General features: G+C 33.7%; 1 protein-coding gene across 4 annotated transcripts in view; it reads right to left on the bottom strand.

Annotated features, from left to right (window-relative positions):
• Positions 1 to 16,731, bottom strand: part of WRN (WRN RecQ like helicase) — a 97,970-nt gene that overhangs the window by 15,690 nt on the left and 65,549 nt on the right. For all 4 annotated transcript variants that reach the window (XM_081128246.1, XM_081128247.1, XM_081128248.1 and 1 more), the window contains 8 exons: positions 13,697 to 13,838; positions 6,844 to 7,014; positions 6,672 to 6,766; positions 5,792 to 5,867; positions 4,925 to 4,998; positions 3,444 to 3,519; positions 3,094 to 3,206; positions 1,015 to 1,129 (listed from right to left, as the gene is read on the bottom strand). In XM_081128246.1, the coding sequence (XP_080984372.1) occupies positions 1,015 to 1,129; positions 3,094 to 3,206; positions 3,444 to 3,519; positions 4,925 to 4,998; positions 5,792 to 5,867; positions 6,672 to 6,766; positions 6,844 to 7,014; positions 13,697 to 13,838 (862 nt within the window). The remainder of the gene's footprint in view (positions 1 to 1,014; positions 1,130 to 3,093; positions 3,207 to 3,443; positions 3,520 to 4,924; positions 4,999 to 5,791; positions 5,868 to 6,671; positions 6,767 to 6,843; positions 7,015 to 13,696; positions 13,839 to 16,731) is intronic.

The raw sequence follows: 16,731 nt of genomic DNA, 5'->3' as shown, positions 1-16,731 counted from the left end.
TAGTAAATGGTTTCAATTTGTACAATAGTGCAGGCATAATTCCTAACCACCAGAAATTAACAGTCATTTTCTCTATCTAGAAGGTTTAAAAGAGTTTCATACCTGTCGTTTGAAGCACTGATTTTTTTTGCCCTACTTCAATTTACTCTTCTGAAGAGGGCTTGGGGGATAATTCATTCATTACAAAATAAAACCACTAATTCATGAAAGAAGATCCTACCATCAAGTGTCCAAAGAGAAAAAAACATATTCAATTACCACTGGCATGGTATTCTTTATCACATTGTTAAAAACATCTACTGTGAAATATAAGGAATTTTCATATGATGTCTTGTATAAGCATATGAAAAAAAAAAATTTAAGTTACCTAAAATAATCTATATTAAAAGAGCAATATGTTACATACAAAAAGCAGAAATTTTCTACTTAGAGATAGATTTCTAACATGGGATCCAGTCACCTCCTGTGCTGGAGTCTGCATGTGGAGTTTAAAGAAGAAAACCCACACAACTCTGTGGAAATGGTCATATATGGTGGAGCAAGAAGAAATAAAAGGACATGAAGAAAGCGCTATTAAGATGGAGAGAATGCCATGAAACCTGCTTAATATCAAAAGACAGCATGACTGGCAGGAGAGAGTAATTAGGGAACACAACAAACAGTAAGAAAAGCAGTGGCTGAGCCCCTTAACAACTGATAGCAAGGACAACTCTGCAGCTTCAATTTCTATCTTACATTAGAAAGTAAAATAATTTATCAACCTAAAATACAGTTCTTATTCAAATTTAAAAATAAAACCTCCCAACAAAATAGAAAGACATGAATAGCCTGGATAACTACTTTAGTATCATCTTAAAAACTAGGTAACTAACATGTTCTTATTAACTAACTTACTGTAGAAACAATCTGAATTCACTTTCTAAGTATCTGGTGGGAAATGGAAATAAAGGGAGAAAATGCTGCCTTTGAAGGGTGTTTTTGAAATCATGAAAAATGTTTATTCTTTCATTTTACCTGAACACTATTCATCTGACAGAAGTGTTTGATGACTTCCAACAGAGGGGGCAACATAGTAGCCTTGCCTTCAGAAACACCATCGATCTTTGTCACATTTTCAACCGTAGTAGGTCTGTCATTTTTAAAAGATTTAAGTCAATAAATCGCTGAAACATTATCACTCCAACAACATAGTTGATACTTAGCTGTTTTAGTAATTTATGAACAAAAGCACCACCACCATCATCACCACAAAAACACAGTACTAACTGGTAAACAGGCCACTATCATAAATAGACTAATGTTTTACTCTATTACTGATCTTATCATTATTATTATTTTTATAGACACGAAAAGAAAAACTATGAGGCACTCACTGAGACGGCTAAGCAACTCAGAAAATCTCATGCAGTATTTATATAAAATGTTTACCTATAACAATAAACCTAACTACTTTAGCCTTTTAACTCAATATTTCTTACTGTATCCAATATCCAAGAGACTGTATAATGTCTTCTTTCTAAACTATGCCAATCTAATGATATTAAATATCTTCACTGAATATTACAGTGTAGTCTTAGAATATTTATTTTTAATGAAGTAATTATTATAAGATATAAGTACTATGTAATATTAGAAAATCCTGCACTAATGAAACATCTCTTGGATGAAATTTAGTGACATAAACTCTTTTTTAAATAATATTTTATCTTCAATTACAGTTGATAGACATTATTATACTAGTTTCAGGTGTACAACATAGTGATTAGACATTTATATAACCAACAAAGTGATCATTCTGATAAATCTAGTACCACCTAATACCATATTCCCTATGGTATTCTTTACAACTCCATGGCTATTCTGTAACAACAATTTTTTAAAAGGAGACATAAAAGACAAACAAAATTACCAAGCAACTATTCTTTGGAAATAACTTCTTCTGAATATGTATTGACCACATAGTATTTAGTAGGCATTGTGCTAGGTTCTTTGAAAGACACAAAAAGATGAAGAATATATTACTGTTATTCAGAGTTTGAAATCTAGACAATATAACAGAAGTATGTCACTAAGAACAAAAAAATAAAGCATTGTGTGATAAGTACCATAGAAGCATCTTTAAAATTTGTATTTAAATTTAAATTTAATTTAATTTAAATTTAATTTTAGAAGTCCTTTATGAATTCCAGAGAGAGGAATTACTTTGCTAATACAAACATGGAAGGCTTTTTGGAGAAAATAATAATAAAGCCAGATTTTGAAGAATTTCCTAAAAGGAGTTTTGGGGAATCAAAGAAACTACAAGGCAGAAGCACTATTATAAATAAGTATATGGAAGTTGAAAAGGGATCTTTGACAAATGGTAAACCATTTAAAATTCTGTGATTCAGATGGAAAAGTAGGTTTAAGTCCAAAAGTGGAGGGCCTTGAATTGTAAGCCAAAGAGGTTCAAACAATGGGAAACTAGTTAAGCAGAAGTACACATGAAAAAAATTAACTTGGTAGTCATGCATCAGATGAAAGAGAGAGAGGCTGAGGAAAGAGTGACTAGAGAGAGGCTGAGGAAATAGTGACTAGTTAACAGGCTTTTGCAACAGTCTAAGGGTAATGGTCTGAACAAACATGGCAATATTAAGGGAGGGAGGAAGGCAGAGACAGACACACAAGAAACATTTAAGTGAAAAAGTCTAAAAACTATTTAAATAAGAATAAGAAGGGGATATAGGTTAGAGGAGTGAAAATAGCATCAGATGTTTTAACCATGAGTGATTGGGAACATCATGGTATGACTAATGAAAATAAGGAGTTCAGAAAGAAGAGCTTTGGTATTAGCATGAAATCCATGTATGGAGTGTTGGTGGACTATGACAGACTGTCTGTGTACTGGGTCTGATTGCTGAAGACATGTGGCTTTTATTCATGCAGAAACATGGGACTAAAGCTCAGTGAAGAGCTTACTGGTAGCAGCACAGAAGATTTGGAAGTCACCAACAGATGTGACAGCTGGAGCCATAGTCATGATCACTTAAGATAGGTTTTACAAATCTACTACATTAAAAGAAAATTAGGTTAGAACATAAACAAATAGTTTACCTCATTTTGGCCATATCCACCAGTATCTTATTTGTTGCCAGAATAGCTGGAGGAATATCCAATTTATTGGCATGTTTCTGCCTAGCTTCTAGCAATTTGCCATATAATATAGTCTGAACAGAGAACAAAGAAACAACTCAATATTTTTTAAAATGGTTTTTAGAAGAACCCAGTCCTTCATTTTTAGAGCTTCAGCTATTACATTTCCCTTAGGATGAAAAATAAACCGAACTCTGTCTCAGACTCTTGACTAAAGAACAATTTTTAAAATACGGACAACAGAATTTCAAGCATGCATAGAATCCTAACTATCCTCTCAAAAACTACCTGCTGTTTTACAGAAGTCATACCTGCATCTCCTGGTCTTGAGCTGAAATAACAGGTTCTGAAGAGTTGTAAGATTTTCCCGGTGACTGCACCATGATGCTAAAATATTGGAAAGAAAATAAATAATAGAAGCTTTTCTTTCTCCAAGTTCATTCTGTATTTCACCCCAAAATGGGAATGTCTTTTCAAGTCTTATACTAACTTCTATTCTTCCAATACCAGTAAGACAAGTGTGGCTTACATGACAGCCTAGATTTTAAACATTTGTGGTCAAACACATTCATCACAATAGTAAAATTAAAACTGTAATCTGGGTTCATTTCAAAATTGGTGTACTTAAGAACAGCATCTGCCCCCTTCTCCTCCTCAACTAAATGCTTTCAAAGAAAATACTCCTTATCTATACAGAAGTCAGTAACACTTTTTTTTTTTGCCAGGAGGGATACAATCTATGATTCTTTATGTGATATCACTAATCTTCAGTATGAGATTAATCAAATTATTCACAATATTCTTCAAAATGAAAAAAACAAAAATAAGCCAAAAGAAGTAATTTTGCTGTTGACTCCTAAAAAGGATAAGTAACCCCCAATTAGCAAGCAACATGGTATAAAAGGCACCAGGCAGCAAACGAGAGAGAAAACCAATTTCTACCAGCAGCACATCTCATCAAGACCTGTAATTCTGTACTTTCTCCATACTTTTAAGTCAGCAAGTCAAATACTAAACTTGAAAATATAAGGGTGGGCAAAAGTAGGTTTACAGTCATTCATTTGGAAAATAATACAATGATTAATAAACAACACAAGAATAAACTGTTTTGCATACTCACAACTATAAACCTACTTTCGCCCACACCTGTAGTGCATCACCTTTATTCTCTACCAACTCTAATACCTACCATTTTATGTTGCCATCAAATCCCTTTTTTAAAAATGGGAGTAGAAGCATATATTTCACATAAATACAATGAGTTAGTGTTTAGATAATATGTATTTCATACAAACACAAGTAATTAGTGTTTAGATGCTAGAGGTTGACAAATATAGATCTGAAAGTCAGCTCTGGCATTAGCTGTACGCTGCTAAGTAAGTTAGCTAATTTCTTAACCACTGGTATCTTCAGCTATAAAATGAAGATAAATAATAGTAGCTAAATCATAGGTTGTTGCAAGGATTAAATGAGCTACTATATATAAAATGCTTAGCTCTTAGCATAGAGTATGACAAACAATAATACCCAGAAGTATCAGCTATTATATTAATATTACTACTCTCATTTTATAGGTTTGCTTTAATAATTACAACACTGGAATCTTATAATTTAACTTCCTTCTGCCAGTGAAATGGTCAAACATCTGCTAGGCCTTTCTCAAGAAAGAAGGAAAGGAGGGAGGGAGGGAGGGAGGGAGGGAGGGAGGGAGGGAGGGAGGGAGGGAGGGAGGGAGGGAGGGAGGGAGGGAGGGAGGGAGGGAGATGTATAGAAAATGAAAATTGAGCTGTACCTTTCTGTAGGAACGTTACTCCCAGAAGAAATTTTATCAGGTGCTTTGTAGGAATACACCTTCTCCAAGTTAGACTGATTTTAAACATAAAAAGTCCATTTTAAAAAATCAGAAGTTTCAAAAAACTTAAATATGAAGAAAATAAGATACATCTCACAATGACAATTTTTCCTCTGACTAACCAAGTTATCAAATAAATTACCTGAAAATAAGCTCTTGAATTATTAACTTCTAGGGTTCTAAAGCAGTTAGAAATGCAACATAATGTCCCATTCCTCCCAAATCTATAGAAAATATATAATTAAAAGAATTATCTGAGATATAGCAAGAGCCCAAGTTACAAAAATGATTCAATTACATTCTGCATAACTTCAATAATGCAGAGAAAAAGTTCACTAAAAAATTTAATTCAGCAGGTTTTTCTACTACCTGTGTTCTAAAGTCTGCCTGTGGGTATTTAATCTGTAATAGTTATCCAAGATCTAAAAACAAAGCAAGAATGTGTGCATGCGTGTGTGTGTGTGTGTGTGTGTGTGTGTGTGTGTAATTTTAATGAGATCATTTAGAAATCAGGCTTATTTTTCTATCCACTAAGTATCATAATATGTAAAAAAATAAATTCCAAGACAAAGGAGTTATAAAACAGGTTTAAAAGTATCAAAGTGTTACTTTCTCAGATACTTCTAAGTGTTCTATTAACCCCAGAAATTATATATTGCACATTTTATTCTGCTCATATCACTTCTTTCCAAATTTTATATTTTGATATATATGGCATTTTCCTCTTTGATTACAGGAGAATTAAAATATAAAATTTTTAAATAAAAAAGGAAATAAATAAGAACCACCTCTTTAATAAAAACAAACCTTCTTCTCTGCAGTTAATTCAGTTGGTACTTGATAAGAGAAATGCTGTTCAGTGCCTGAAGACACAGTTTTAGAACTGAAAAATAACAAAGTTCAATTATTGTGAATATTAAAATGTAATTATCTAATCATCGTGTCTCCATGCTCAGAAAGACAGGTGAGATTATATTACTTTTAGAACTGATGATTTTTAAAACTGATTTTTTTTTTCCAGAAAAAGCTCTGGAGTGTTTTAAGCTCTTTAAAGTTAAGTTTAAAACTGAAGTTTTTTAAGTTTAAAAGAAAAATGATAATCTAATGCAGGACATAGTGATTATAGTCAACAATACTATATTATAACTTCAAAGCTGCTAAGATCTTAATTTTCTCAACACAAAAACAAATAATTATGTGACCTTATAAAGAAAGGTGTTAGCTAAGGCTACCGTGGTAATCATATTGCAGTAGTTAAACGTATCAAACCAATATGCTGTACACTTCATACTTAAACAATGTTATGTCAATTATATCTCCATTTTAAAAGCCTGATCAATGAGTGATAACATGTGAAAGTACTAAAAAGACACGCAACAGGTGTACCCCTTTCCCACCCTCTACACATAAGCAGGAAATATGGTATGTGGATTCTTCAACACTGATCTCCACGCTGCTTCTTTAATCAATGGGAAAGCACCTTTCTCAATACTATCCTCAATTACTTCCTATCAACCAAGTGTTCTATGATTTATCTTTCTCCCACTGACCCAGACCCCCCAAACGACTAAAAACTATATGCAAAAATGATATATTTACCCATTTTACCTGTGTGGTGCCTGTAAATTGAATATAATTTGAATCATTTAAACAAAAAGCCCGAATGTTAAAAAAAAAAAAAATGAACCTTCGATGAAACTTCCTTGGACACAATTCTTCATTAGCTTGAAGGACAAGTCTCTGAGGAGATCCCATGTTGGCTTTATGAAGCCAATTTCTACCCTATTGAATGCAAGAAGAATCTTTTAATGCATAGTGAGAAAAATTAAATCAAACAGGTAGCCTTCCACATTGTTTACCTTTTCTGTAAGGGTGCAAATCTTTGTAAATCTGTTATGCCCAGGAACTTCTACCAAGAATCCCTCGGTCATGAGGTGAAAGGAAAAAGCCCTCCACCAACTCCTTGTTTGATCTTTGCCACTGCCAAATAATTTGTGACTGCGATATTTATCTGGAAGACGTTGTGAATTCTGAAATTGGGAATAAAAATCAGTATCTAAATACACTTATTCATTCAAACAGGATAAATAAAACACAAAACTGTTTATTGATTTTTTTTTATTGAACACTAAATTTCAGCTTTAAAAACCTACAAAATATTTATCCTGCTTGCTCTGAATACTTAAGTCACAAATAAATATATAATCAAAATAGTGTTCCTTTTGTGTCTTAAAAGTAATGGGACAGCTTGGATGGACTTGGAGAATATTATGCTAAGCGAAATAAACCAGTCAGAGAAAGACAAGTATCACATGATCTCACTTATATATGGAAGCTAATGAACAAAATAAACTGATGAACAAAACAGATCCAGAGACATTGAAACATGCAACAGACTAATGTATCTCAGAGAGAAGGGGGGGAGGGCGAAAAGAGATTAATCAAAGAATTTATATGCATAGCCCATGGACTAACGTTAGTGTGGGGAAGGCCTGTGGCGGGAGAGGGAATAGGGTGGTGGGGGCAACTGGGGGGGGGCACATCTGTAATACTTTCAACAATAAAGATTAAACCTATTAAGAAAAAGTAATGGCAGGAAATTTCACACATAATTTACATGCATTTCCCAATGTATAGGTTTGGATATGTTTGGAATATTTAACCTTTGCTATTTAGACCTTTTAGGAACATACTCACATTACTGTTTAAAAACAGTGATCATAATTTGCAGCTCTAGAATGGAAGCATGGGTGTTAAGAAAAGAGCAACAACTCAGTTTCCACTGCAGGGCTGTTAGCACTGTGCTTTTGTTCATGCTGCCTGAAGAGTTTACTTTATCATTCCTGATTCAGCTACTTCACTCAGATATACCAGGAAAAGCAGGTACATGCTAAACAGTTGCTGCTTTTGAGATATTTTGTCCTAAGAGAGGATTTCAATGGCAGACCCTTAGCCATCAAGTTCTGGAAATGTGGGGGAAGCTAGACTGTCATATGCAATCTCTTGTCCTCTAATGGAGATGACTTGCCCCACCCTCACTCTCTATAAAGTACTTTTCCATTCATTTTGCCCTCTTACTACCTCTTTCATTCATACCACACATTTAAATATTACTTTCAAATGTACATAGTAGTATATGAGCATAGGGCTTTATGGAAAATTGCTCCTACCTAATGTATTTGTGGTGAATACGGCAGACTGTAATTCAAGGATCATTCTAACCTTCATCCACTGTAACTTCTGGACCTGGGCAGCTACAAACACTATTTCTCAAACTCTCTTTTAGCCAGGGTTCTGAATATAATTTAAGTTCCACTCATCAGAGGTATTTACACGACATCTATAAGCAGAAGGTGAAGCAAGGCGGCTCCTCTGCTATTTTTGCAGGTGCATGATTGTGGAGCTGTTTGTTTTTACAAGAAAGTGTTAGCAAAGAATCCAACATACAACTGCTAGCTTCCTAAGAATCAAGAAGCATCCATTTTGTTGAAAGAGATCACAGCAGGTTTGGAGTGGTTCCCACAGCAAGAGAAGTAGAGCCTTCCTGGGTATTACAGCTCCTTCTTCAGTGCAGTCTGAGCTCAGGTGCCCTGTTGGCAGTTTCCAAAATTGACAAATAGCTTCTTGATCACAGAAGAGGCAGCAGCTCATAGTGGCCTATTTTGTAGCACAATCATACCAACAATACTATAAGCTATTTAATTAAAGGTACCCAGTAGTAAGTACTTTTCTGTTTAAATAGAGTAATTATGAACTTTCTAATATAAACAATGTATTTTAGGTTATATTCATGTTTCAAAACATTCATCCCTTGAACATGTCAAGAGGTGTTTTCTAAATATTTTAATATAAAATGCAGTCTAACTTTTTCAGAAACAGGTACAACCTGTCATTCAACATTTTCACATTTCATCTATACTCAAATGCAGGTTTATCAATCAATGCATATAAAAATTCAGGGATCAAATAAAGTGAATTTATAGGTTGAGTCCAGCAGACATAACTCAGACACTGTAAGACTATCATGAATGCATTGCTTTTATTCAACTGATAAGAATGTTATAGTTACAACTTTATCATTTTGGAATGCTAAAAATGTGAACCGATCCCTTCACTCAAAGGAAATCTAGGCTGAAATTAGATTAAATTGGGGTAAATTCTCATCAGAGACATATCAGTGCCTTAATACTGAGCTTAAAACACAGGCTTCCAATAGTTCAGTCAACAGAATCTGTAACATGCATTCTATTAAATCTTAAAAATAAAAATACAAATAGGATTCTTTTTATTAAAATAGCTAAATAACAAGGTTTAGTATCATGATGATTATATTTACAAAAATGTTATTAGAATGAAATTTACAGAAATAGAAACACACAGGTACAACATGGCACCTTCCCCCTTGTTAGCAATCCCTACCTACGCTAACTGACGTTGGGTTGATTTGAGTAGAGTGTTTAAAATCAAACATCATAGAATTTCAGAGCTGGAAGGAACAGTGGAACTCTCTGACCTACTTAGTCATTTTTACTCATATTGCTAACAAATAATCAGAGGCTCAAAGATGTTAAGTGGTGGGTTAAGGTACTAGAACTAGGACTAGAACACAGGCTTCCAGACGACTAGTTCTAATCTTTTATTACTATCACACACACACACACACACACACACACACACACACACACACACACTATTATACATACACATACATATACATATACATTTCCATACACACTGATTGTAGTTAGCACAACAAGACTGCCTCGGTTCAAGTCATAGCTCTGGTACTTGGTAGCTTTTTGACTCTGAGCAAGTTATGTAAATTATCTGTGCTTCTATTTCCTGAGCTGCTACACAAGTAGCTTCTCCGGGGGACATGTGAATATTGAGAAACCAGGACAGAGCCTGGCTCAATAGCATTAACTTTTTTGTTTTCATTAGTTAACAATTGATCCTTTAACTCAACTTCAATTTCTTATCCAAAAGCAAAACCCATGACTTAGTATCTAGTTAATTTTTCTTGGAATACTTGCAATGGCACACTACATCTGCCAGGATTTACCCTTGTAGTAGGAGATTCCATTGCTTGAGAACTAATAACACCAAATGTATTAAGTTCCCTATCTAGTGCTTACTAGCAATCTGGACATTAAAATTATTCCTCTAGCCCTTCCTTTCATAAGCAGGAAGAAACCTGAAGAGAATGAACACATTTACTAGTATGAAGCAATGAGATTTTTTTCTAATCAGTAGGAACTGTCCCTTCCCCTTATGATCAATAATCCTTGTGAAGACTGTGTACTGTGTGAATAAGTTTACACTGTCTTGTTTCCATGGCAATCACCATGCACAGAAAGCTGCTATAGACAATACAGAGATTAGGGTATTAATTTTAAGGAGTGGCATATTTTACACACACATCCCTTACCAATCAGAAATTTTCATTATAGCATCTCTAGATCATTCAATCAAAAATAAAAACTTAAAGCTGCATGTGAACAGAAACAATATATTATATTTATATAATAAATAGAAAAAACACTACAATAGTTCTCAGGAAAGCTGCTTACTCACCCTTCTTCTGGCACAAAGTAACAGTATGACCTAGGGCAGGTCATTTAACTTTCTGGGACTCTGTACCAAAAGTCTTAGGAACAAACAGCCTCTTTGCTTTAAGTATCTATACTTTTATGAAATGTATTCAAAAGGAGAAATTATCATTTCACTCTTTTCCTTTAAAAAATCATCTTGAAAAAATAAGGGGCACCAATCTGGCATATCAAGGATGGCTGAGTATTAAAATAAAGACAGGTGACTATCTAGAGTACACAATGCAAAATATCACTACCTGGTAAAAGCAAAATCTTTGCACCACTATCTGATAGAGAAAACAAACAAACTTGCTACTTCTCCAAATTAACTTCTTTAAAAATCACATTGCTTTTTGTAGTTATGCCAGACACACACTTACACACACACCTCCTACTGTCATTCCATGTCTGAATGCCAAAATCTACTACTATTATCACCCACAAAACAGAATGCTACAGTGATACCTTCACAGAGGCTTACTTCTCTAATTTCCCAGCTATTAACAAGCATTCTGTCTTCAGGACTTAAATAATGTTTTATGTCTACTCATATGTCCCTTATCTCTTTCTATGCTATACTATACCTCTTTCTTCCCAAGTAACACCTTCCATACTAGAGGGTAAGTCTCACTAATTCAGCTTTGGATTCCCCACAAAACAGTATAGTGCCCTATACAAAAATATATGTTTAATAACTAGTGAAAAAGAAGAAATTTTAAATCTCTATGTTCTTAAAATACAAAACAAGCCCATAGTTTATATTTTTACTATTTTTTTCTTTTGCCTCTTTTCCAGTTCCTACAGGTCAAAGAAGCTCACAGCTGCCACTTCAGGGTTTAAGAAATTCATTTCTGGAGCTGTTAATCTATGTACAAAATAAAACCAAAAAATAAAGTAACAATAATTATCTCTAGGAATATAATTAAATCAGAAGAAATCATTTGTCAAGAAAATTAAATGTTAGACAGTTTGAAAATCAGAAAAAGTAATTAACACTACCAATAGTTTTCCAATGGCTGTCTACAGTCAAACCACCTTCTATCAGAAGTGTCATCTAATTCTGGAACCATGATAATGTGATCAGGAAAGAGATTTCACTTAATCTCTAGTAATGCAAATTAATGACTGTGTTTCTGTTTTCTCATCTATAAAATTAAGATACCTGCATATCTTACCACTTTTTCTCACAGGGTGTTTAAAGATATTTATGTGGTGAGTTGTTTAGACAGCTGAACAAAGTTCCTGAGGCAACATTTCTACTATTTAATTTCTAACTAAATTTGTGCTTCAGAAGCAGAATTTTAAACTCCACTCACAAATACCTGGATGGGCTGCATAATCACTTATACTATTTAGAAAAATCTTGTGTAAGAAAGGAGAATCATGTGCTGCTGAAATTATATTTGTTATATATACATACAAATGTTATCTCTTTAAATAAACTTCACAAGTTCCTGGTTTAAGACATTTATCATCTTACAGATAAAAATTATCTACAAAGATATTAATTTTGTCTAAATTAGTTAAGGTGGACAATTTACTAAATTCCCAAAGGAATTGCAATTATAAATTTTAAAACGATATCCCAGTAGTTACCAAGATCACTGAGATGGAAAGGGGGGCAGGGGAGGACCTGCCTTATTTTCACTGTGGTTAATGTCTACAAATTTTCATTAAGTGGTACTTTTTAAAAAGTTTTACACCTTTACCTAGCAAGGGTAATATAAAATTTCACAAAGAATAAACTTCTTAATTTGAGGACTCCCAGAAGAGACTGTCAGTATAAGTGGTCTGACTTGGTTTTCAAAATAATAGGTGAAATCTGATCCCTCTTGTGACCAGTTCAAGTTTGTCTAGGAGCCCACTTCCACTTATTTGTTGATACTGGATACTACTGGATTATACCAAATTAAAACAAGGATAATTTTTATAAATTATACACTCAATTGGGATACACAGGTTTTGAAGATGACAAAGACAGAAGAAACGTTCATAGATCTCAATAATACTTAATAAATCCCTTGCAACTTAAATCATTTTTATAAAAAAACAAAACTCATACCAGCTAAACCCAAGTTCCTTAAGCAACACTATTATTAAATTTCTAACCTAACTGGTGATTTAAAACAAATTTTTAACTCCACTCAGAATCTTAAAATATCAGTACCCAAAAAGTTAACATTTTCAACATATTTCACTAAAAATATTTATAACTGACTAATTTAATACGTCCTTTTCTAAGCAAAATAAAAAACTCAGAAAATATTTATATGAAGCATTCAAGTATTTAACAAATAAATGCTTACCTAAATTATTTTTTTAATTCTATATACAAAGTGAGAACTTTAATCTCTACTTTGAAGTCCATTTTTAATAAATATACATATTTGCAAAGGATTCGATCCCACTTTTGATTTAGTCAACTACTATCAATTTACAGTACTTAGCTTTGCTCTACAGAATTCCAAATCAGGAATAAAATCATACAAACAAAAGGACTACAGAAAAAGCTCTTTAACTACCAGGGTCGTGACTTATTCATGTTTACCTGCAGTTGTCAGTGTAATACTGGCACATTAATCACTCAAAAAAAGTAGCTGATTAACCATTTATTTATTGGCAAAGAAAAAAAAAAACTTCCTTGGAACTCTAAATACTTCTGGTAAGAAACAGAATAGAAGAAAAGGAAAAATATACTGCCAAATATTGTTTTTACAAATAATTGCTGAGATTAAAGTTTTATTCAAAGAATTTATTACTTTCCAGGGCACCAAAAGATACAATTTTGTTCTACTTGTCCCTTGTCGCAATGAAAGTTAACTTTTCTTAATTATCCTAAGAAAAACCAGTCTAGGGATTATCCAACCGCAATGTAATAAACTTGCTTCCAGACTGAGTTCAGAGCTGAACATCAGCTTGAAATATGAAAACAGCAGTAGATGGGATACACACAGCTTTTGTCAAGAGTAAGGAATGCAGTCCTTAACTGGAACTTAATATGACTCTCTGAGTTTCCAATAACTCATCTAAAGCCAAAGCTACAATTGTAATACAGCAAACCTCTGAAGAAAAGTGTAATGGGACTAAAAAAACTATGAAGGTGATTCACAGATATACTTACAGATCCTTGGAGAAATAAAATTGGAAGGCAAACTCCAAACATTTCTCCTAAGATGCTAATGGCAGATAATAGCTGGAACGCTTGTGGACCAAAGTCCTGTGATATATCATCTGAGTCATCAATGGAAAAGCAATGATACAATCTAAATAAAAATAATAATCTGTTAGAAAGCTTAGCTAAAGCATGTACCTTTAGAAATAAAAATATAGTGTAATAATTAGCTAAGTGTGGAGAAGGCCTGGGGCAGGGGCAGATGAGGGGTGGAGAGGTTCAATGGGGGCAGAGGGGAGGAACATCTGTAATACTTTCAACAACGATAAATTTTTAAAAAATATCTCAAATGTGCCAACTTCTTCAGAAACTACAAATAAAGTTCATTACAGCCAAGAGCATGTGAAGTATGTAAAACATGAAACACAAGCTATAATATAGCATCACAGGTATGTTATGCTGATGGTTCTCAACCCTAGTGCCTTAGAACCCAAGTTTCACAGGAGATACCTCAGACCAAAGACAGAAGGAAAGGAAGAAGCTCATGCAATCAGAAAGCAGAGTTACAGCTCGAAGAGCTCACATTACTGATTATATAAATACTGGACTTCTGTGTTAGGTTTTGTTGGAAGGAGAAGTTTGGTGCCAAAAAATCTTTTTAACTTAAAAACAAATCTATGCAATAAATTTTTAGTTTAATCTTGAACAACTGTAAAATATGATACAGAGATAATAAACTTTTCATTTACTTCCTTTTCAGAAGTTAAATTCCTAAGACATCCTTCAGGTAGATTTGAAATTCTCATTAAAACAAATGTGAGTCCTTTAAAGCAGGTTGGGAACAAAAGGAATCCTGAGAGAAAATCAACTAATACTGTTCAACTACCTAATTCAATTGCTTTCTTTATAATAAATATATTTGAAGAAGCAATAAGAATATATTCAGTATTCCAGATATAATTTGTTTAGGAAAACAAGACTAGGCTTATTTATTCTACTAACTTCTTTCGTAGGATACTTATTTCATTAATTTCCTTTTTTAATATAAGTATTTAAGTTCCCACGAAGTACCATCTATGCTGCTTTTTACAAGTTTGAATGAACATTATTGAAATCATCACTAAGTTTTAAAAATGTTTTAATTTCCAGTGTGATATTTTCTTGATAAGTGAGTCATTTTAAAGTGCTGTTTTCAATTTCCAAGTGAATGAGAATTCGTTTACCCTCTATCTACTTCTAATTCAACTGCATTTTGGAGAAAATATGGTATGTTTCATTCCAACACACTGGAAACTTTTGAGACATGCTACAGTATAGTACATGCTACAGTATAGTAGGTCAGAGAACTTTTTAATAAAGGGTTAGAGAGTAAACAGTTCAGCTTTGTGGGCCACACAGTCTGTGTGCAGCAGCTACTCAGCAAAACAGACATAGATAATACATAGACAAAAGGGCATGGCTGTGTTCCAAGAAAATCTTAGTCACAAAAACAGGCAGCAAGTTTGGTCCGCATCCATAGTTTGCCAACCCCTGCTCTAATACATAGCCAATTTTTTATAAAAATTCCATGTATGTGTAAGTGTAGTCTCTAATTCAGTGCCTCCCAGCCAGTGTGCTGCAAATGGATACAGGTATGCTAACAGCTTAATAACTCAGAGCTTAGGGGTCTGGACAGAACCTAGATTCAACTAGCCTCGGGAGCTATATAGGTATTACCATTAACTATGTAGGCATGAAGAAAAATGGCTGAGATACATTGTTCTAATTGCTTGGTACAAGGTTCTATACACAACATGCCTGATAAATCAAAACTGTTCCTATGTTGACCAAATTTTCAAGAACCTACTAATTTTTTTGATTGCTTAACCTACCAATAATTAAAAATTTATATCAAACTCCTACTCTGATGGTGGATTTGTTGGTAACTTCCAACCATTCTGTAAATTTGTGCTTTATACATTTGTAGAGTTGTTGTTGTTTTAAGGTACACAGAACAAGTCTGGGCTCTTGGTGACGGGACCATTTATCACTACAGAGAGAATATCTCCATCCTTAATAATGTGACCACACCTAGGTACACAGTTAATTCAACTAGGTGTACCATTTGTTTTTACTTTATTTTTTCAATTAATAGACAGTAAAATTGACTGTATGTTTGTGTGTGTGTAAAGTTTTACAAATTTAAACACATCCATGGAGTCAAACGCATAGACTCATCTAACCACCCCCACAACAGTTACCACCACCACAATCAGGACATACCACAAATCCATCACTGCAAAATGCTTCCTTGTGCTATTCCTTGGTAATCATACCTCCCCTCTCCCTAGAACCTCTGACAAGCCCTGATCTTTTCTTCTTCCCTATAGTGAAGTCTTACGTTTGAGAGAATATCCTATAAATGGAATCACATTGTAGAAATGGCATTATTTCTTCTTGTAAATGCTGGTATAATTTGCTGTTGGAACCACTTGGGCTAGGGAATTTATTTTCAGAGGTTTTTTTGGTGTTTTTAGACAAGGATCCAATTTCTTTAACAGTTGTATGATTATTCAGAGGTTTTCTGTTTCACTGTGGGTTTTGTTTGTTTGAGGTGATCAGGAGTTACTCCATTTCATCTCGTGCACTGAGTTATTCACAGTGTTTCCTTATTGTGCTTTAATGTCTATTGGGTCTGTACTGAAATTCCTTTCATTCCTGATATTGGTAATCTGTGTCTCCTGTTTTTCAGAAGTTTCTATCAATTTTATTGACCTTTTCAAAGAATGAGCTTAGGAGATCATTGATTTTTTTCTATTGTTTTTGTTTTCTATTTCATTGACTCATGCTCTTATCTTTATTTCCTTCCCTCTGCTTCCTTTTAGCTTGCTTTGTGCTTACTTGCTTCCTAAGGTGGAAGTTTAATTACTGATTGGAAACTTTTTTCTATTATAAGTATTCAATGCTCTAAATTTCCCTCAGTATTGCTTTAGCTGCATCCATACATTTTATATTTTCATTTCATTCAGTTCAAATACTTTCTGATTTACCCTGAGAATTCCTCT

This window comes from Miniopterus schreibersii (genome assembly GCF_964146895.1).
Source record: "Miniopterus schreibersii genome assembly, chromosome: 2".
Classification (NCBI taxonomy): domain Eukaryota; kingdom Metazoa; phylum Chordata; class Mammalia; order Chiroptera; family Miniopteridae; genus Miniopterus; species Miniopterus schreibersii.
Note: the sequence above shows the minus strand (reverse complement) of the source record. Positions and strands in the feature narration are given on the sequence as shown.